A 22,886-nucleotide genomic window follows, 5' to 3' on the forward strand; every position below is an offset into this window, starting at 1 on the left:
GGAACTAAGAACTGGAATGGGATTATTAAGTACTCATATCGGTACTCGGTATCGGCAAGTACTCAAATGTAAGTACTCGTACTTGTACTCGGTCTGGAAAAAAGTGGTATCGGTGCATCCCTAGACTGGACCATCAATGAGGAAGATGGAGACTGAATTAAAGGGAAAGAGGAGTAAATATTCATATGTTTAAATTTACATTCAACAGGAGGTCATAAAGAGAACTCGAAACAATCTGTGCTAAATGGGTAAATAGATATAGATAGAATTTACGCAGATGTTGAATATATAAACGTTAGTAAATGCCACTTTACCTCCATTTGAGCTCTGTCTGCCTACGAGTCCTGTCAAAGGACAAAAATCCCTCTCAATTTACAGGATGAGTTTGATAAGTTGTTCTCTGTTTCCCTGCGGGTGCTTTGGCGCTGCACGGTAAAGGTAATGCGTCTTAACCCCGCCCGCCCGTGCTGACTTTAGACACATATGAAGCACATCAGCCGGTCAGGTTCGACGAATCGAGCTCATCCAGTGTCGTCGTCCTCCTCCTCCTCCTCCTCCTCCTCCTCACTCCGAGCCGAAAAACGTGCAAACGTTTCAGGGGAGGAAACCGTGGTGGACCGCAGTGTATGTGGTTTTGCTGCAGGTTGGTTTTATTTCAGTGTTCTGTTGTGACAGTTTCGGATACTGTGCTCAGTTATGTAATGTGTGTGTGTTAACTGTAATTCATGTACGTTAGATTTTTTTCCGCCGGTTGCAGACACACAAACGACTGTGCTTGTGTTATTTGTCGCTGCTGCTGAATGTTGTATGGTCGCAACGTGTACACAAGCTGGTAGACACGCCTCGCAAAAACACACACGGGAGGCTACTGCCTGGCTAGCTTAGCACACCTGCTAGCCTAGCAAAGTCATGACAACTTAGCTTCAAATTGAAGAAGCTAGCTAACTTCTGTGTTCCTCCAGACTGGAAGTGCTTTTTTCATTCGACACGAAAAAACAAAAATCCGTTTATTCCATTCACGTATTGCATCCACGAGCTGTTGAGGTTTTATTTTGAGCTAACACTCAATATGATGGATACTGTATGAAGTTGAAGTGCGTGACGAGCTTCTCCTCCCATGTAGATAAAGAGTATGTTGTGTTTTCTGGAGCCTTAATCCAAGCATGAGATGTCACTGGCTGCTCTTGGACACATGGGAGTTAAAATAGGTGCTGCTAATTCCTAAGATATGTAGGCGTTGACCACCATCTTCCTTGTATGTTACCGGGGCCTCATTTCAGGAGCGATGCATTTTGCAGTGATCAATGAGCAGCAGTGCAGGACCTCTGCTCAAAGGCTGGATGAACACAGGCTGATGTGTGACAGCTATGACAGGAGCCAATCATGAACATGACATGCATGCATATGAACCCTGGCAGTTTGATCCAGACTGTCTTTGCATGTACTGTGTCTGCTGTGTGACCTGCTTGACTGTGTTATGGCCTGTGTCTTCAGCAGATCCAAGGAGAGGAGCCTGTTTGCATCTCACTGCAGGTGTTAGACAATGGAGGTGAAAATCGATCAGCAGGACGAAGATATCTCATTCAGCAACAGTGACACTAACGGTGAGATGAAGAGTGGTCCTGGCACTTGACGATAACTTTTGTTAAGGGCTAGTGATTTGGGTTTGAAGATTCAGTGTTTTGTCTTTTTTTCCTTCCCGGACTCATGTATGATTATTAGTAATCAATTAGACTGATAACTGATATTGGGAGCTGAGACACATTTGCAGTAAATACTTTTATTGTTTTGTGTGATTGCACTTTAAGGTTAGCTTTTAATCTCATTGTACTGCTGTGCAATGACATAAATAAATTCTGACTCTGAAGAGGAAATTCTAGACTAATTTCCACAAAAACAACCTTGTTGAAATCAAATAAAGAACGGAATGTGCAATATGACAATATTCATGGTGTGTGTATTGTTTTATAGTAAATGTATTTTATGTATCCTCCTGAGACCCAGGAAAGTAAAACTTGTGGCTTTTTTTTTTTACACCGAATAAGTATCTTGATTGGAAAAAGTATGATGCAACAGTTTTTTCAGATACTTTTTTTTTTTTTTTTTTACTATTAGAGCTGTGAAACTCTTGTCTCCTACAGAGGACAAAATTGCATTGGTGGGTCTCAGCAGGATATTGTGTCTCAAATCACACTCTTTGTCACCTTTTTTTTTTTTTTTTTCGTTTGGACATTTTGTAATCTTCTAAGTGTCATAATGAAAACCACACAAATAAAGATGGAGGAGATTGAACTGTAGGGCTACAACTAATGATTATTTTCAGTTACAATCAGTCTGTCAGTTACAGATCAATTTACCAGTTGTTGGGTCTATAAAATGTTGGGAAGTTGTTTAAAAAAAAAGTGTTCCGTAAAGCCCAACATAATGTTCTTGAATGTTTTTTTTAGTCACAACCCAAATATTTTTGGTTTACTGTCACAGATGGAAAGAAACTAGAAAATACTCACTTTAAGAAGAGGGAATCTCAAAATGTGGACCTTTTTTTTTACTTAAAAGAAAAAATAAAATAAAATTTCAAACTAGCATGTTGACCCATGGGGAACCATGGGTTTTAGATCCTCTGATACAGTTCATTCCTTTACTTTCTTGGTAAATTCTACTGGCATTTTCAGTTGAATAACCTCTCAGTTGGCATGTCTGTTTCTTTTGACACCATGGCAACATGGCCCCATTGTTTGTATGTTGCTAGGTAACCCACGTCAATGATGATTATATAATTCTGGGCATAGCAATGTGATCGTAAGGCTACTGTATTCCAGAATTACTAATATCTCCCAAAATATTGGTCCTATCATCTTGCTGTTTTCGCTATTCTGTTCATTAACCAAAAATACATAAATATGCCAAACTGTAGCAGTCACACACACACACACAGAGTCCACTCCCCTTTTATAATACAGATTATCAAGTACCAAAATGGTGACTGATTAATTTAGTAGCCAACAAGTAATCAGTTAATCTATTAGATGTTGTAGCACTAGTGAACAGAAGGTAAACGCTTGGAAGTTCTGAAAGCAGAATGTAGCCAAATGTGATGAAATACGGTTTATTTATTTTAAAGCAGGAATCCCAAAAATGTTTAGTATTGGATCTGTAATCCATCGACCCCTCTTCAGGACCATACTATAAACAACATGAATTGACATATCCACGGAAAATGTACCAAGACTTCTATATCCTGAAACTGAAGGTGATGCTTAGTTCAATCAAAGGAGAAAAATAGATTTTGGCCGGCACTGCGTAGCATGTGGACATGTCAGATGGTGGAGGGATTCTCCTCTCCAAGATACTGCTGTTCTGGGGTCCCTGAGCAGATCCGCCTGTGTTTTAATCCAGGAAGGGTACATCTTTGGTGGTGCTGGGTCCATTCCAAATACAGTTGGCTACTGTATGAAGCCTGTATTTGAGGGGGAGCATACTGTAAACCTGGAACTCACTGTGGATTTACAGTATATTACATTTGTTAACTCTTCGATCACTGTGTTGGTTAAAGATAAATTTGGTTCTTTTGGTATGCTCTGGTAAACATATATTTATAACGGATAATAAATAATGAAACCACTTTGTCTAATTCTTGTATGTAATGTATAGGGATAATATACAGTGGGTCAGTAAATAGAAAGTGATTAAAGTCATGCATCATCCTTTTGCTTTTGTAATGATAGGCACACTGGACATTATCTGGCAAAAATATGTGAATTTTCTTATTCAATATGTATTTTTTTGTTTCTGGGGAAAAAAAGGTTAATTCTAAGGTTGTTACTGAGCATTGTGGTACAAAAGACTAATATGGTTATTTAAGACGACCATCACTGACAAATTAGAACTGACTATTCAGCAAAACTAATATGTATAAATGTATATATTTCATAGAAGAATATTGCAAATGTTTGTCACTAGGAAAGAAAATAATTATTTTGGAAAAAGAAAGATGTATTTTTGCTATTACCGTATTGGGAAGTTGTTATTTAGAGCTTCAGAATTCTCTGGTAGGTTTGTTGTCATTTGTTACCTTCTGCAGCATGATTTAGAGTTCGACCTTTGACCTGAAATATCTTCTCTCTCAGGTAAACGTCCAGCTGAAGACATGGACGAGGAGCAGGCCTTTAAACGTTCACGCAACACAGACGAGATGGTGGAGCTGCGCGTTCTGCTTCAAAGCAAAGTAAAGCTTCTTTGATACAGTGGACGTTCAGTTCAGTTCAGCTTTATAGCCCAGATTAGATTTGTTTGGCTGTTCGCATATTTTTTTAATGTGGCGTGAAAGGGTCATGGCCCGTGGTTTGACGTTAATGTAACATGCTGTTTGACTGAAGTAAGCCGAGATCAGTCACATCAGTGTTCACAGTTTCAGTCATAAGTTGAGGTACACCGGAAACATTTGTGCTCCCGAGGAGTATGAGTAAGAGACATATTTTATTATAACTAGTTCCGATACACAATTATGACAAATGCTGCATTAATTCTTATCTGACCCTTCTGGCTGAGGTCACGGTGTCAAAAATCAGATCTTCTGTTTCTGATAAAGGACCACAACTAGAACAGTATCAGGTCTGATTCTGTGTGATTTGTGCTGTTCACACTGTCATCAAAAAACAGATCTGAGTCTCACATCTGTATGTCTCATCTCATCACTTTAAACTGCACTGTATCTGCATACTGTGAATTTTTTTTTACATATTAAGAAGTAATTAAATTGTTTTTTGTTTTGTTTGCTAGGGGTGTAACGGTACAGAAAAAATTCGGTTTGATAAATTTTTGGTACATTTTCGGGACGGTGAAGGAGACCAGTGAATGGGGGGGGGGTGTGCTCCTTAACTACCTGTGGGGCATTTCTACAAAATATTGTTCAGTCATTTGTGCATTAACGGACACCCTACATGTTATGTATTTTTGAATGTTCAATATTAATTTATGGCAAACACTATAATTTACCGAGTGTTTGTGAACGCCTCACAGTACTCCCTGAGGTGCTGTGAATGTGACCTCATAGTAACACCACAGCAGAGGCACGGTGACGGAGAAGAGGAGCAGGTTCACTTGATTTTGCCAACTTGAGTTAAACAAAAACAAAACAAAATAACAAAAAAAACTTTTTGCTATAACGGAACCCATGGACTCTTTTGTGCCACAAAACTGCAACAAACCGAAAGCCGAAAGTGAAACTTAACATGCTTTGAATGTGTGACTTGGGTTCTGTGCCTCTGTTATACTCTCTATTGTCATGTTTTGTTTTGTTTTTATGCAGTGGTGCTCAGAATTCACCGCTGCTGAATAGGGCTGTGTATTGGCAAGAATCTGGCGTTACAATACAAATCACAATACTAGGATCGTGATACAATATATCACGATATATCATGATACTGTTAAAAAGGCAATTTTTTGTTTGTTTCTTTTTTTTTAAGTTTCTTTTTTTTTCATTTTTTAAGAATTGAATTACACCAGACATATGTGCAAATACTAAACACATTTTTACTTTGATCAGAACAAGATCTAATGCTATATCACAAAATTTTTCTAGTTCTCCTAGTTTCCAAAGAAACTAACATCTGCCTCTCTCAGACAGTAAAAAGTGCTTTTAGGATGCTTCAAATAACCATTATTCAATAAAACAGTGTTAAACTAGAAAAGCACTCGGAGAGCACAGACCTCCGCCAAGGCAGATCAGTGCCCCCCCCATCACCACCAAAATTGAATCATTTGTTCCTTGTGCCAGTATCAACATTTCCTGAAATTTTCATCCAAATCCATATCCAAACCATAACTTTTTGAGTTATCTTGCACACAGACAGACAGACAGACAAATAAACCAACACCGTCAAAAACATAACCTCCTTGGTGGAGGTAATGATAATAGATAAGATATAAATAATAAAGAAAAACTAAAAACAAAAATGAACCTCCGCCATATCGGCATTTGAATAAACACGTAAAAATATCGAAACAGTACTTTTTAATATCGATACAGTATTGTGAGATGAAATATTGCAATATATTACAGAACCGATATTTTCTAACACCCCTACTGCTGAATGTATATAGAGGAAACTCTGCACATGGGTTCTGCACACGCGTTCTGCTTGTGTTCACCCTGAGTGTTTGTGTTCTTCGCACAGGCTACATGTGTTCGTTCAGTACACCTCCGTGTTGTATCGAAGGCCCCGAACTGAAACGGTGTGGTGCAAATGAGTGCACCTTTACACCCCTATTGTCTGTACATTTTATGGTAGTTTTTCTTCTGCCTTATTTACCTTTTTAGATATTTTATCCTTTTATCTTCTATGCTACAAAACCAAGACCTGGGTAACTATATTTCATTGTATCAGGTACCATTGATCAAATGACAATACAGCTGAGTCTCATATGAGATAAAGGAAATCTGATTTGGGCCCCCTTTCCTTGTAGTCTGAACGTAGCCTTTAAGTATCTATTTGTTTTTTTTTCCAAGTGGATCTTAGTTGTCTTTTTGCATTTCTCCACAGAATGCTGGTGCTGTTATTGGAAAAGGTGGAAAGAACATAAAAGCTCTGCGCACTGACGTGAGTAAAGAGGTGATTAGCTGCTAGCATTTATGCAGCTGAGAACAACCCTTAGTAGGCTGCTGACCCCCCTGTTGCTGAAAATTCCCAGATTTTACTCGACTTAACAAATGCATCTGTACACAAAGAGACCGAAAATTGAAAGGATCTAAATTTCCATTCCAGATACTGACCTAATAAATCCCACCCCTAAGCCATCCGATTCCCACAGAAACAGTCCCAGATTTCTTGTTGGTGCATTTCTGTCATTTGACATAAATAATTGGGGTGCACAACCATCTATAACAATGAAGTTGACAGCGCCTGAGCTTTTATCTCCCTATTGGATGAAGTGACGGGTGTTTTGATAAAGATGCATTGGATCTTGTTCCCGTGTCCCCCTGTGAGTGTCAGCTGACCTCAGCTCCCCTCAGAGTCATGGTTGACCCCGATGTGACAACAGGTGCATCAGCGGAGTTGACGTTTTCACAGAGATACTGTATAAATCTCTGCAGTGCTCCAGACTGTGTATTTACCTGATCTTTGTCCAGGTCACTGTTCCTGTTCTTTTTCACTCACCACAATTTCACTTTTGGGACAAAGTGTAGCGTGTGTTCAATTAAAAATGTATTCCTTCTCCCCCTTTTCCCTTCTCCTTTTACTTTTTGTTTTTATTTTTGGCCACCTTCCTCCGTTGCCCATGTACTGGATCGACATGCCCCTCCTGCGTTGCCCACCTTGACGTTGGCCCAACCTCCGCCCGCCCCTGAACATCCGCCCGCCCGCCCACCTGACACTCCCGGTTGGCCCCGCCCATAAACTGTGCCCCTCCTTAAACGGGCACCTAACTTGACATCTTGTGATTGAATGCCCCCGCCCAATGCCAACCTCCTCCACCACAACCACCACCACTACCACCACCACCACCACCTCGGCCCATGCAGTACAATGCCAGTGTATCAGTCCCAGACAGCAGTGGCCCAGAGCGGTATGTCCCACCAGTTATTGCCTCACTGCCTGATTAGAACAGTGAAAAACATGTCTTTGATAACCTGCCTTCTGTTTCATTTTAACATATTTATATACATGACAGAATTCCCCACCCCCTCCCCCCAAACACCCACTCCTCCACTTTTAAGAGACGTGTATGGTTTCATTTGATTTCTCTGTCCATCTCCATCAATTTGGACCTACTGTCATTACAGTTCATTGTCCATACAGAAAGTAATTGAAGGCCTCACTTCTAGGGCTGGGCAATATGTAGAATATATCCGATGTGTGACGCATATCTAGTACAAATTGTAATATAATCCTATTTAAGCCGATGGCATCAGACTCATTTTGGTGTTTGTTTTTTTCTTGCTCTCTCCCTCTTACAAACACAGATTCATTAAAAACAGTGCAGAATACCTGTGTTATTATGGTATTTCATAGACAGATTTGTGTCATTTACAGCATTAATATTGCAAGGCTACAGAGTATATTAAGTCCATATAGTAGTTAAACGTTAACTTGCCAGAGTTTTGTGATGTGTTCGCTGGCACTGTAAGAATCAGAATACTTTATTAATCCCAGGGGGAAATTATTGGGTGTTACAGTCCTTCCATTTCAAGTATAATAAATGTAACAGAGAAGAAATTATCATTATGATAATTAAAGAAATACACATAACTGTGCATAAATATTGTTGTGTGTAATTATAATTATGTGGTTAGGGCATAGGTTGTGTGACATTCCGTATGTCTTTTGTTGACAACTGAAAAAAAAAAAAAAAAATACGTACACACAAGGGAGAGTCAAAAAGTTCTCAGATAATGTAGTAAAAAGTTTATTTTATTTATTTATTTATTTAACAGACCCCCTCCGCCTTGAATTTCACAGGTTCAGCTCCTCCTTTTGGATGCTGCTCTTCTGATTGAATTTTGCTCTCTGGGTCAAACTGGTAGATCCAAGTTTCATTCCCAGTGCTCGTCTGAGAACGTTTTGACTTTCCCTCATATATCAGCATTCAAGCAAAGTTACTATGAATCAAAAGCCAGTCGTAACTTTAATAATCAGTCTCAACACAATCAGTTTTAATGTATTATGATCCAAATGATGTCTGGATTTTGAAGTTTTGAATCTGAAACTTTGCTGCTCCTGTTGATATTTTATGAGAGTGCTATTAGTGTCGGGAAAAAGCACCTACCCTGTGATATGCACTACATCTAAAGTACAAAGTGTAGAGTATTTTTTTCTACGAAGGAAGGAAAATCAGAGAAAATATTTGCTGTTTGTAAATGTGTTGAACAGCAATTAAATCCATTGGTTTGACAAAAATTAAACCTGGTGAGACTTAAAGTGAAACCTGTGACTGCAACAATGCAAATATGAGGATATTATGAATTTTCTCCAGTCCAAATTCTACATCTGTACCATCCTTTACTGCTCAGGACTTAAGGTTGTAGAGTGCAGCTGAGAGAAAGGGCTTGTATGACACAGTAAATACTTTAGAGACCAGATACAAGATATCAAGTAGACAGCATTTCTCTGACAAATGCATTGCAGATAGGGTTGTGTATTGGCAAGAGTCTGGCAATACGATACAAATCACAATACTAGGATCACGATACGATCAAATGTTCATATTCTATTAGTTCAGAACTAACATCATAAGATTATTTTTGTGTAATCCCAACAAAGGAACTAACATTATTGAATAAAAGTGTTGAATAATAATAAATAAAATGTAAACAAAAAAGAAAAAAAAAACAAAAAAACAATTAGAACCTCCACAATATCTGCATTTGAATAAATACCTAAAAATACTGATACAGTAGTTTTTAATATCGATACAGAATTGTGAAATGAAATATCGTGATATATTGCAGAACTGATATTTTCTTACATCCCTAGTTGCAGAGACTGTCAGTTTCTACTGACAGTATTGGCCACAAAACCTGGTTTTCAGTGGTTTGCTATGAAATACATCAATTTGAAGTAAAAGAATGACATTTGCTGTAACTTATTTCTATATATAATGGAAAATAAAAGTGTATGTTAAGCATAGTCGGTATGAGCTGTATGAGATTGCACCACAGCGATTCCGTAGTCGTTCTGTGTTCAAATGTATTGTCCCTCAAGTATATTTAGATACCAGTCCAGTTCAATTCAACACACTTTATTTGTCCCCGAGGGGCAATATAAAAAGAGCATGAAAGTAGCTTTAAAAGGCAACACTTGTCACAAACTTGAACACACACAGTTGACACATAAAAACAAGGAAAACACACAGATAAAAGTGCTATTGGATTGTCTAATAAGGGAGAGATGCACACCCCAATGCAACATATATTGAAATCTGATTTCTGGTGGTATCGCCCAGCCCTACACACGACCAAGGAGTTCTTTTGTTAGTGGCACAGATGTTGGATGTTGTTTTTCTGTGCTGTGATTTTTGATTTCACCATGAAACTTGTGGAAAACAGACCTCTCTTTTTCCTGTTCTGTCGTCTGCCCCCCCACCCCCCCCACCCCTTCTCCCACCCCCATCCCCTATCCCACTGTTTTCAGCATCACTGTCCATCTCTAAAAGAGCGGCCGGTGGTTCTTGTCTGGAGGCTCTGTCCCCCCCACTCTGTCACTCATTAATGTTGTCTCTTAATTTCATTGTGCTGCATTCCTTCTGTCAGAACTCCTCTCCGGCCACATTAGATCCGAGCTGCCTGCCAAATCTTTCATAACCCCCACCCCCCACCCCCCACCCCAGTCCTGTCCTGTGCCACAAAACAGTTGGTAACCACTCACATTTCCTCCCCCCACGTCCCGTGCTCAACCTTCTGCTCTGTTTACTCTTTACTACTGCCCACCTCGTCTCCTCTTCACCCCCCCCCCCCACCCCCCCACCCCCAAGCCCTCTTCTTCCCTCTTCCCTCCACCTCACCCCCTCCTCCCCCGACCCTGGTCACTATGAGAAGGTGTGTGATGGTGGCACAATTGTCATGACAAGTTATTGTTTCAGTTCGTTTCCTTTTCCCCAACTTACTGGTGGTGGGATGGTTATAGATCTCTCTCTCTCTTTCTCTGTCACCCCCCCCTTTCCCTTTCCCTTCCCTCCAACTTTGTGTGGCCAGTCGCATATTAATTTGATCCGTTCTGAAGCTGCCCATCCTCCCAAGGCTTCTCTTATTTTGACAGTGACTTTAGAGTGAGTGCATGGCAGCTGATTTTTTTTAATCAGTCTAGTGTTGGGGAAAAGTAAAAAAAAAAAAAGTGTGTAAATGCAGCAGTCCAGAATTTTCCTTTTAGCTTGAAAACTCTCTGTAATTGTTTGCTGGACTGCTTCTGGTCCTGAATGCTTTTCTGTCAGGTCATGTTCTTGCTGTTCTACTTTTTGTCTTTGTCGTAATGTCATGCCTCCTTTTGGTCAAAATGCTTCTGACAGGATCCTGAGTGTGAACGCTAGCATTGACACCATTGGAGACATTCTTCTGAAAATTATACCAACTCTCGAGGAGGTAAGCCACCATCTAAATAAACTAATCGGTAACTACTAGATTAGATTAGACTTTATTGATCCCACAATGGGGAAATTCAAAGGTTTAGGAAGCAACAGAATAAAGTGCAAGAAAGAAAGTGTACATGCATAAATATAGTGCAAAAAACAAACATTATAAAATAAATAATAATAGTAATAAAAACTATACAAACTATATCAGTGTTTTTCAACCTTGGGGTCACCTGGAATTCAAAGGAGGTCGCCTGAAATTTCTAGTAACTGATAAAAGTAAAGAAAAAAACTTACTAATAAAAAATGTATGGTGAGTACATAAAAGACATGACAAACTGACTGTGAAACTGAAGCACTGTGGTTCTGTTCAACTGTCAAATGTTCATTGTGGTCAGTTTCAGATGCTGCAGCTCTGTCATAATTCATAGTTTCAGTTCGTGTTTGTTCAGTATTAATTGTCAGCCTTGTAAATCCAAGCTGGACTGACTGTACATATCCTGACCAAGGAAAATCCAATTCTCCTTTTGTGCAGTAATCTACACCTGCCTTTACTGCCTCCGTCCATAATAATATACATTATATAGACTAAATGTCATCTAAAATTAACGTTTATTTGCAACATAGTATAGCAAACTATTACATGATCAAAAACAAATTAATTTTGGCAAAAAAAGTCTCAGTTTTTAATGTCAGGGTTACCACAAATTGGTGATGTCAAAATGGGGTCATGAGCCAAAAAAGGTTGGGAACCACTGGACTATATACATATTTACAACATAAAGGAATTGCAAGAATGTCTGACAGTACAGATGAGATGCATACAGGACGGGGTTACACTGTTGTGTGACCCTGAGGCCCCTAAACTGAACCCCCTCCTCCTCCTGGCTGTGCCTAAAAATTCTGTTCATAAAAATTATAAACAGAATAGGTGACAAAAGGCAACCCTGGTGGAGTCCAGCCCGCACCGGGAATGAGTCCGACTTACTACTGGCAATGCGGACCAAGCTCTAGCTCCAGTCATACAAGGACCTAATCGACCACAGCAGTGGGCCATGGACCCCATATTCCAGTACCCCCCACAAGATATCCCAAGGGACACAGTCAAATGCCTTCTCCAGATCCACAAAACACATGTGGACTGGATGAGCCAACTCCCATGAACCCTCTAGAAGCATGTGGAGGGTACAGAGCTGGTCCAGTATTCCATGACCGGGTCGATAACTGCATTGTTCCTCCTGAATCCGGGGTTCGACTATCTGTCGGACTCTCCTTTCCAGTACACTGGCATAGGCCTTCCCAGGGAGGCTGAGGAGTGTGATCCCCCTATAGCTGGAACACACTCTCCGGTCCCTTTTCTTAAAAAGGGGAGCCACCACCCCAGTCTGCCAGTCCAGAGGTACTGTCCCTGTTCCCCATGCATTGTTGAAGAGGCGCTGTGAGGCAATGTTAAAACTCTGAATGTTAAGAAAATTTAACTGTTTCAGTGTAGCTTTTTCTAATGAACTTCAAAATGTACACAGTAGGCATGCACAAGAATGATCGATCAGTTGATTAGACAAAACGGTAACCACGAGCTGACTGCTTTTTATTTGGGGTGGTGACGGGGTTGAGAGGAGGTTGTTTTACGCCATAGAAACATGAATCTAATGTTTATGGTGTTTTTTCTGCAGTGTTCTGCATATCGTTAGCCTCGTTGCATGATTGCCAAAGTCATTTTTTGTCAAGTCATAGCCAGTGATGAAAAATGAAGCAGCAGCGTTAGGAGAGTTAAGTTATGCAGATATCACAGTTTGGCCAAAAACATGACTTAGACAATTATACTATGAGGCTAACAATATGTTAAGTAAAATCTGAAAATTTTTTTAAGGATTTTTAAAAATTAAATGGCGTACATATGGTTCACTCACTCCTTTGTTGCTCAGTTTTTAAATAATTATTAATTTGATTTTGGTGGTAGGCATATGTTAATGATTATGTAATGACTTTATTATTCAACCTCAAAACGTGGCTGAAACACCCATCTATAGTGCGTAAAATATGTTTATAGAAATGCACTTAACATGTGTTTGGATTAACACCAGATCTTGATGAATATTACTCAAAAGGTCAGATCCTGTATTTGACCAGAAGTCCAAAACTGCTTTTTGTTTTATACTGTTACTGCTACTGGCTGTTTTCTCACATGAGCTTAAAATGTTTTTTTTTTTTTTTTTTTGTTTTTTGTTTGTGGCGCCTTTGCTCCACATTTGGAAAGAAGCATTGGTGCTCTGTTCTGTTCATACATTTATAGTCGAGACCATAGTGAAATGACTGATGTTCTTGTGTTTTTGTAGTACCAACATTACAGTGGGATTGACTTTGACTCTGAGCTGCGCCTGCTGATCCATCAGAGCCTTGCAGGGGGCATCATTGGAGTGAAAGGTGCTAAGATAAAGGAGCTAAGAGAGGTATGCCAGGGTCTGGATTTGCTGGTGTCACGGATCGGTTCAGTTGCTAAGAAAACAAAAATAGATTTGAAGCTTTGAATTGGAGACTTAACCTTAACATTTTCACGTTTCCTTGCCTTAGAACACCCAAACTACCATCAAGTTGTTCCAAGAGTGCTGTCCTCACTCAACTGACAGAGTCGTGCTGGTGGGAGGAAAGCCAGAGCGTGTTATTGAATGTATAAAAGTGATCCTGGAGCTGGTGTCAGAGGTGAGTTTACAACCCAAGGTTATAATAGTTTTAGACTTTTCATTATAGTTTAGTTTTATTTAGTTTTGACTTTTTTTTCTCTAATTCAGTTAGTTTTAATTAGTTTTTAGAGCAGGTTTGCTAGTTTTTATTAGTTTTCATTTTCTTCTAAATGCTTCGTTTCAGTTTAGTTTTTATATATCTCTTATCTTCTTCTCCGTCGAATTCAGATAAATCCCAGACAGGACTCTGCTGCTTTCTCCCAACTTTAGTCTCCATGTTTCCAGGTAGAGTGGGGACCAGAAGACGACTCTAAACGACAAGTGACAAGAAGTGACAGACTGTTAAATATCATACGGTGCCAGCAGCTAAAATTGCTCGAGGGAAATAAATTGATTTCATATCAATCCGACATTGACGAAGACAAAAACTGAGGGAATTTTATCCATCATTTTTATACGTCTTAGTAAGCACACAATACAGTTTCAGTTAGTTATGTTTTTTTTCTTTTAATTATAGTTTTTCTTTATTTCAGTTAATGAAAATGTTTTTACAATTCTAGTTTTCGTCATTTCGTTAGTTTTCGTTAACGATAACCTTGGCACAACCACCTGTGTGTAGTCTGAGGGATATTCAGAAACCTGGAAGCTGAAGTCCACCATTTTAATGCCCTCCCATTGAACTTTTCAGGCACCAATCAAAGGTCGCGCCCAGCCTTATGACCCCAACTTCTACGACGAGACGTATGACTATGGCGGCTTCACCGTGTTGTTTGAGGAAAGAGGCAGACGACCCATCGGGGGCTTTCCCATCCGTGTACGTGGAGGCTTTGAGCGATTGCCGCCTGTTCGAGGCAGTAGACCTTTGCCTCCGTCCAGAAGGGACTATGACGATATGAGCCCCCGCCGAGGACCTCCGCCACCGCTGAGCAGAGGTGGACGAGGGGGCAGCAGAGCCCGTAACCTGCCTCTTCCCCCACCACCGCTGCCAAGAGGAGGGTGAGGAGTTGACACCCACTTAAATTAAGGATGCACTGGGAGTGAAAATCTGGGTCAAATTTGACACCTAAAATAACAAGTTAGCCATCCCATAATAATGTTATTTTATTTTTCCCCTATTTACAGGGTTCCCGTGGGGTCTTAAAAAGTCCTGAGTTTACAAATCTTGCATTTAATACCTTAAAAAAGTTTTTAAAAAGTATTAAATTTACTATGGTAGGTCTTAAGTTATGTTGCCATAAACTGCCATAAATGTGTTTAAATGTGTCTGTTAAATGTTCAAACTGCAAAGAAAGTAACGTTGGTCATCTCAGTTCCACCTGTGCCAACCCGACGATCTATACTGAAATTAGGAACCAATTATTGCTAACTTTGCAGCCCCCAGTGACAAATGACTCGAAACGGTAGGAATCAAGGCATTTGAGTACCGTAATTTCCGGTCTATAAGCCACTACTTTTTTCCGCACACAAATGATGCGGCAAATTTATGTTTTCTGGGCTAACGATCGAGCTGGCTGACGAAGAAGGAAATAGAGCTCCCGCACGTAAGCTTGGCATCAATGAAGCGATGGTGAGACATTGGAGATGGGGTGAGTGCAGCTTATAGTCCGGAAAGTGTGGTAATTAAATACATTTTCCTAAATTCTAGGAGTTATAAATTTTTGCCAGTACGGTCGTGAAATAGACTGTGAAATGGACATTAAATTCTGTTCTAAGTAGTCTTAAAAAGGTCTTAAAAAGCCTTAAATGTAACTTGTAGAATCCTGTAGGAACCCTGCATCCCATAACATTCCTTCATTCCTTTTCTGAACCTGCTTTATCCTCACTAGGGTCACGGGGGTCGCTGGAGCCTATCCCAGCTACTTATGGGCGAAGGCGGGGTACACTCTGGACATGTCACCAGTTCATTACAGGGCTGGACATATAGAGACAAACAATCACTGTCACATTCACACCCATAATAATAATAATAATGTTATTTTATTGTTGCTTTTATTTATTCTCCCTGTAGTGTTTGAAAGACATTCAGATTGTTATCACACTACGTCTTTAAACAAGCACATGTTGAATTATACCAATTTATGAAACAACCTGTTACTAAAACACAACAGATGAACATCAGCTGTTGTATCTGGTGAAATTATTTACCGACAGGCGATGTTGATCATTAAGGGCAGTTACGTGAGTATGGCCTGACATCACTTTCCCCCAGAACAGGCCCCAGCACTGGGATCATGGCATCATGGAAGTATTTAACAGAGGAAGCTACAGAACTGGCAGGAAATTAAGCAGTTATCTCCTTCAATTAAGGCAATTGTACCAGACAGTCATCCTTACAGTTTACTAAAGAACCACTACACTTTTTGTTTATTTTAAATCCATGGCAACAGCCATGTGCAGCTGCTAGTGTAATATGCCTATTGAAGATAAATGTCAAGTATATGATTAAAATAATATATCATGACAAAAGTAATGAGCTGCCATTTCCTTGTAATCGTTGCATGATCAAAAACATTGCATGATCAGTTTTATCAGTTGGTAAAGCAATTTGATACATTATAAATATATTTATAATTTGAAATATTTAATAGAAGGAGGGCTCAATGCTGTCAGACCCATAATGTTAGCTATAGTTGGCTGTTAGCAGTCAGCGCATTGGTGCAAAAGGGTGTTCATATAAGGTGTTATATTGAAATGATATTGTGGAGGCGCTGTGTCTGGTGTCATGTTTTGCCGTCTTCGTTAGCAAATTTATTTTATTTATTGGTTTATTTAACAGGGACAGTGTACATTGATTCACATTGTTATAAATGCACCATAGCTGCCATAATGGTTATGTTTCACTACAGATTTCTACAAATTATATTTAAAACTTTTTAAGACTATTTAGAACAGAATTTAGTGCTTATTTCACGGCCGTACTGGCAAAAATTCATGACTCATAGAATGTATGAATATGTATTTATTTACTCCAATGCCTCAATTCCCACCGTTCCAAGGCATTTCTCACTGGGGTTTGCAAAGTTAGCGATAATTGGTTCCTAATTTCTGTATGAATTGTCAAGTTGGAACGGGTGGAACTGAGTAAACTAATTTTTTTTGCAGCTTGGACATTTCCCAGACACACTTAAACATAATACAGCAAACAAGTTTACGGTGAAATAACTTAAGACCTACCATATCAAATTTAATACCTTTTAAAGACTTTTTTAAGGTATTGAATGCAGATTTGTAAATTCAAGACTTTTAAGACTTTTTAAGTTCCCGCGGGAACCTTGCTTTCGTCTGCAGTCCCTGGGCAGATGTTGAATTGTCACCCTAAAAGGCAGCACAAGGTTATAAACATGGAATTTTTAAAACAAAATTTCTTCAAACATCATCTCTGAAATTACTGGTCAGATTTGTTTAATTTTTTTATGTAGCTTTCTTGGGACAGTGTCTACAAAGTTTAACAGTTCAGAATTTTTTTTTAAATTTTTGACCAATTTTTTGAAATATTAAAAATGTTACTCATAATGGGCCATATTTTGATGGCTTATAACATGGAACTGGTCATAGATATCAATTTAGTTACTATGTACCACTGATAGGAAGTCATATATGGACTTTGTTTGAATTAGTTGAGTTCTCCTCCAGCTCCAGTGAAAGTACCACCCACTTCTGTTGGGAAATTGATCTCCTGCATCCAGACCACAGGACTCTACCATAGAACAGAACCTGACAACCTCACAAATTCAGCATGTTAGTGATTCTTGGTAGAACATGCTGCTGAGATACTGGGACATTGGTCCTATTTTTTGATTTTTCCACACTGTTTTTTCTTTGTTTGTTTGCAGAGGAGACAGATTCTCACACAGCAGCTATCATGGCAGTATGGATGACAGACCCAGGTTAGTATAGTATACCTGTAGTGTCACCTTTACCTGAAGCAGATTTAACAGACATCAGTGACATGTGATTAGTAGCTGTCTGCCGTTGGCAGCAAAACATCACCTCATAAGCCCTGACTCAGTCTGATCACAGTTCATTTCTAGAGTCTGCTTGGCCTTTCATACTTCAGCTGGTGAAGTACTAATTTAATAGAGCATGATACTTAGGAGTTACACTATGTTTCCCCAGTGAACTGAAACTCTATTAAGATATTTCTTTTTGTCTGTAGTGACAGAAGAAGCAGAGGAGGAGACCGTTACGACAGTATTGTAAGTCACATGGATTTGTGCTTCCTAGCCTCATAGATGTGGGTCATAGTGAATTACTGTACATCTCAAAACAGTGTCTGGAATTGCCAGTTCCTGTTTGTACTGTAGTACAAACTCAAAGGCTTGGACACTGGTGCTTTTCACTGTGTATGCGCACTGATCTAGGCCTGTTGTTGCCTGGCAACAGTTGTCTCCTTGGTTACAGATATTCACCAGGCTAGCAGATGAACTCATGTTGAAACCATAGCGATTCCTGAACAGGTTTCCCTAAGTTCATGGATACAAACTTATATCAGTAACATTCAGTCTGATTAAAAACAAATACATTCTTGACATACAATGACAATGATTAGTGATCAATATTAATATCATTAAGTTATCTTAACATCGACAGCTCTTATTGTGATTTGATTTCGAAATGCATACAAATTACAGTAATTAGACCCTTGAGAGATAAAATTAGCTAATTTGTTAAAATTCAAATTTTCGCAACCTTTATAGTTCTGAACAGTTCTTAAATTAGTATATTAGTATATTGAACATGGATGTTTAGGTGGACAATTTATCCAAAATGACACGTATGAGAAACCATGCCCTGTAACAGCTTCAGAGTCCTAGAACAGGTAGAATCTAGAAGGTTATTCAGTAGAATGCATATCACATCATTCAACCTATCTCATAAATTGTAAGAATTGAACAGAAATTCCATGTTATGGAACTGCACCAAAACATAAACGGTTCCCCCTTGGGTCACGTCCTACTGTTTAAGCTTCATTTAACATGATGGTATCCTTTTTGGATAATCCTGCTGACAAAGTAACAAACATCTGACAGTAGTGAAGACGTTCATTCCCTCGCCTGCAGATGGCACACATCTGGACGTTCGAGCAGGGCCTAGTTCCACCTGATATACATTAATGACTATATTTGCGAAAATGTAGACACATTATCAATCCATCACTGCTTTACTAACCAGGTGTGTTCATTCATGGCAGTGAGCGATATTTAAATATTAGTTCCTGGATAATTATTGAACATCAGACATTCTTCATTTATATGTTAATTGTAACTTTTTGTTGCCAGTATTGGAATTACAACTTATTTCTCCATTACATTTTGGAAGTAAACATTGAAAGTCTCTGTTACATGATGATCTATGTCAAGGTCAAGATGACTTCACTGGTACCCAGAGGTAGATTTGTTCTGCAGTCTGGAGAGGGCATCTCAAACGTTATACACAAAACATTAAAAACACAGAACACATACAGAGGACAGATTAAAAACAGCACAGACCAAAGATGTAGATGCAGTCATGTACCCGAATGGTTCTACAGTTACTTTATATTAGTTAAATGGCCTGTACTCGTCAGGCCTTCCGCCAGTAATCGACTGTTCAGGTTAAATGTAATTGGAGATGTGAAGCATGAATGTCGCAGAAAGTGTGCAGGAGTGGTGTATGACTGTAGAAGCAGCATCGGCTTCTGCACCGCACCGACTACACGCCTCAGATATTTCAGCATGTTGTGGATGCAGAAACGGTTCTACCCACCGCTGACCTGGTGGTATATTGTACAGTGGATACTGTGGTATGTTTTATTATTGTGGGGAAAACTAAAATGGCATTCTGTCTTCTTCTCTCCCTCCATTAATCCTGAAATGCAGAGTGGAGGCGGATATGGTGAGTTAATATTTATGTAAATCCTGTGCAGATTTTCACTTTATTTATTTTTTTCTATCAAAAGGGAATCATGTTTACTTTTTAAAATTGGATCTTATTTGTATAGTTTTGGCCATGATTTATTTTAATTATATCATGTAACAACTGCCTCTCTTGGCTGGCTACACACGAGTAGTAGGGTTTTAAATTCGCAGTTAAATCATATTATCTAATCCATCTGTGTGACACTAATCTAAAAGAATGGTTTATTACATATTAATGTCACCCTGCAGAATCTCCGTGATTTTGATCACTGCTTTTTTCAGGGTGATTTTCCGCTTTAATTTGGTGTATCGTACGCTAATTGACAAAATTGTCCTAGCAAATGCATTTGCAGTGGAATTGGTCTATCTTTGCTAGACACGTTATAGCGTTTATTCAAACAATTTGTCTTTTGCTGTTCATTTTATGCTGCTAGTTTAGTGTAAACCTGGGGGTACTTTATTTATGCACATAGAGTGTATCTAATGAAGAAGCAGAAGATACATTTATCTGCATCGAGTATTTAACATTTAAAGAGCATCAGTTGACTTAGTGTCTATTAGTTTGATCCAGATGTGTTTTTTATAGAGGAATGGAAACAATTACCATGATTAGGCAGAAATACTTGCAGTGTTAATCGAAACATGTAAATTATAAAAAGGTGACGTGAAGTATTTTCGGCAGGCCTACCTTTGGTTAAACTGAAGGATCTTTTAAATACTGTCTCCATACATGATTATTTGTGTTTCTGAAAATCTTTCAGTGACTAAAGCTGCGGAAATCAACAGCGTTTGACATAAAAGTCACTAACATGGAGACAAAATTAATTTGGCATTGTTTTATATAGTGCTGTTTTTTTTTTTTTTTTTTGATAACAGAACCCTTTGGTTCAAGAAATTATGGCTGTGTTGTTTGTTTACTGTCACACTATCTCTTTTCTGTGTTCCTCTGGTGCACTTTCGTTTTTCACTCTCTTGTTTCCTTTCCGCTGTTTTCTAAGACAACAATTCTTCCTGGGAGCACTTCCAGTCTGGTGAGTGGGGATGGGTCATTGTTGTCCCTGTGACTTGTTTCCTGACCTGCAGGGATCTGTTCCTCTTGTCGCACACTTTAGTTAAAGACAAATTTATCTCAAACGTACCTTCTCACCCCCAGGCGGACGAGGGTCGTACAGCGATATAGGAGGCCCGGTCATCACAACACAAGTCACCATCCCAAAAGATGTAAGTGAGACATCTGTCCGCACTATGAATGCACAAGTCTGGGCAGGGAAGTCGCGTCACTCTTAAATCCATTCCCGCGTCACCTGCGTTAACAGCTGGCTGGCTCCATCATCGGGAAGGGCGGCCAAAGAATCAAGCAGATCCGCCACGAGTCTGGAGCATCCATCAAGATTGATGAACCACTAGAGGGCTCTGAGGACCGCATCATCACCATAACAGGGACACAGGACCAGATCCAGAACGCCCAGTACCTGCTGCAGAACAGGCATGTGCTCAGGACATTCCCCCAGCACTTTGGAAAGAGTGAAGCAGATGGTTGTCAGACTTTAAGCTAGTGTCTTTACTCTAATGTGAATTGTGTTATATATAGTATACTACTACTGCTGCTTACACGACTACTGCTTAGAGAAGTTTTGAGGTAGTTTTTGTCATTTTACTTCTTACATGCAGTTTATTTTCAGCTTTGACCTTGACACACTTTGTTCAAATTGTACTCCAGTATAGATCACAGTGAATCCATATCATGCTCCTTTTGTAACATATTGATGCCTTTTTGAAACGTGCTGATGTTTATGTGTCTCTTATTTCAGCGTCAGGCAGTACTCGGGTCGATTCTTCTAGGAAGACGAAAGAAAAGAAGACGAGTGAAGCCATGCTGCGAAACTGTTTGCCATTTCTATTTAGAGCCTACATTCCTGTGCTTTGGGTAGATGTGCTCCTCCCCTTACTATCATGCACTGCAAGTGTAATAATATACATCGAAAGTTTTATTTAAAGCAGCGCATGACGTTCGTCACCAATTTTTCACCAAATCTGTAAAACCCGAGTGATAGCCTAAGTTAGTCCTTCCGTGATTATGCACCTGAATCACTTCCCTCATGGTAAACAACTTCGAAGTGTGCTCCATCACAAGCAGTCCGTTCGTTTACATACCAAACTGAAACCTAGCCGTCACTCTGGCCTTTTCGGAATTCCACGCAGCCGCAGTAGCAACAAACATGGAAACGGCTTCATTGCTGCTGCAGCTGCTTGGAATTCCAAAAATGCAGAGTAGCGGTTTTGTTTTGGTGCGTAATTACAGAAAGACTAATGGATTCGTGATACTTATGCCGCGTTTCCACTACGTGGTACCGGCTCGACTTGACTTGACTCAGCCTTTTTGCGTTTCCATTACGAAAAAGGACCTGGAATCTGGTACCCGGTACTAGTTTTTTTGTATCACCTCCGCCGAGGTTCCAGGACTGGGGAACAGATACTAAAACGTGACATGTAAACACTGTAGACCACTGATTGGTCAGAGTGTTGTCTCTGTGACCCGCTGTTTTACAAAAAACAGATGTGGAAGTTGACAGTAAATATAGCGGTAGGTTAATCCACATGATGACAGCCCACAAAACTACACCAGTCATTCAGGAGATTCAGTCTTTGGTAGCTGACGTAAAAATTCACCATGAGCTTGACGAGACAACACGCAACAAGCGAGTTTATCAGCGACTCTCTGAGCAGACGACATGGAATTAACGCGCTGCATCGCTATGACGACCAAGCACTGTAAAGTCGGTAGTATCCTGTAATGGAAACGGACCCAGGAATAGGACCTGGTACCAGAGTCGTGTTGAGTTGGTTCCACGTTGTAGAAACGTGGCATTAGGCTATGACTCAGGTTTTACAGATGTGATGTAAAATTAGTGCTGCTTTAAGAGTTTGGAAAAATCTTAAGCTGTCAAACAGCAAATAAGAAGATGAAGAAATCAGTAAGTTGTTTCTGTACTGATGTAATTACTTTTTAGGAGATGCTTGTGATGTAAACTCATCTGTGTGTTTACTTTTGGTGTTTCAAGCCTCCCCCCGGATCTTATTTCCCCCATTTGGGCACAGCATGCAGAACTTTCTCTCTGTCTTTTTGGTTTTTTTGGAAACATTGAGTGATTTCATTTGTTTTCTCATGTAAGCACACTCAGAATGCAGTCTCTGAATGTTAAAAAAAAGAAGAAAAAAAGAACATTTACTTTTTATCTACTAT

At 39.5% G+C, this 22,886-nt stretch overlaps 1 protein-coding gene across 3 annotated transcripts; it reads left to right on the forward strand.

Annotated features, from left to right (window-relative positions):
• The first annotated feature begins 496 nt into the window (after positions 1-496).
• On the forward strand, positions 497-21,773 carry hnrpkl (heterogeneous nuclear ribonucleoprotein K, like). Of its 3 annotated transcripts, none has more exons than XM_030150364.1 (16): positions 497-643; positions 1,495-1,604; positions 4,128-4,225; positions 6,543-6,599; positions 7,523-7,566; positions 11,002-11,074; positions 13,401-13,514; positions 13,636-13,764; positions 14,434-14,741; positions 17,579-17,632; positions 17,902-17,941; positions 19,604-19,619; positions 20,641-20,673; positions 20,796-20,863; positions 20,959-21,128; positions 21,454-21,773. In XM_030150364.1, exons 2-16 carry the CDS (start codon positions 1,544-1,546, stop codon positions 21,482-21,484), a joined length of 1,296 nt encoding a protein of 431 aa, XP_030006224.1. In that variant the 5' UTR covers positions 497-643; positions 1,495-1,543; the 3' UTR covers positions 21,485-21,773. The 3 variants fall into 3 exon arrangements, with proteins under 3 accessions (XP_030006224.1, XP_030006225.1, XP_030006226.1); XM_030150365.1 differs by having other exon boundaries at positions 1,498-1,604; XM_030150366.1 differs by lacking the exon at positions 20,641-20,673.
• The last annotated feature ends 1,113 nt before the right edge of the window (positions 21,774-22,886 follow it).

The sequence above is a fragment of the Sphaeramia orbicularis genome, chromosome 12 (assembly GCF_902148855.1).
Source record: "Sphaeramia orbicularis chromosome 12, fSphaOr1.1, whole genome shotgun sequence".
NCBI classification, from domain to species: domain Eukaryota; kingdom Metazoa; phylum Chordata; class Actinopteri; order Kurtiformes; family Apogonidae; genus Sphaeramia; species Sphaeramia orbicularis.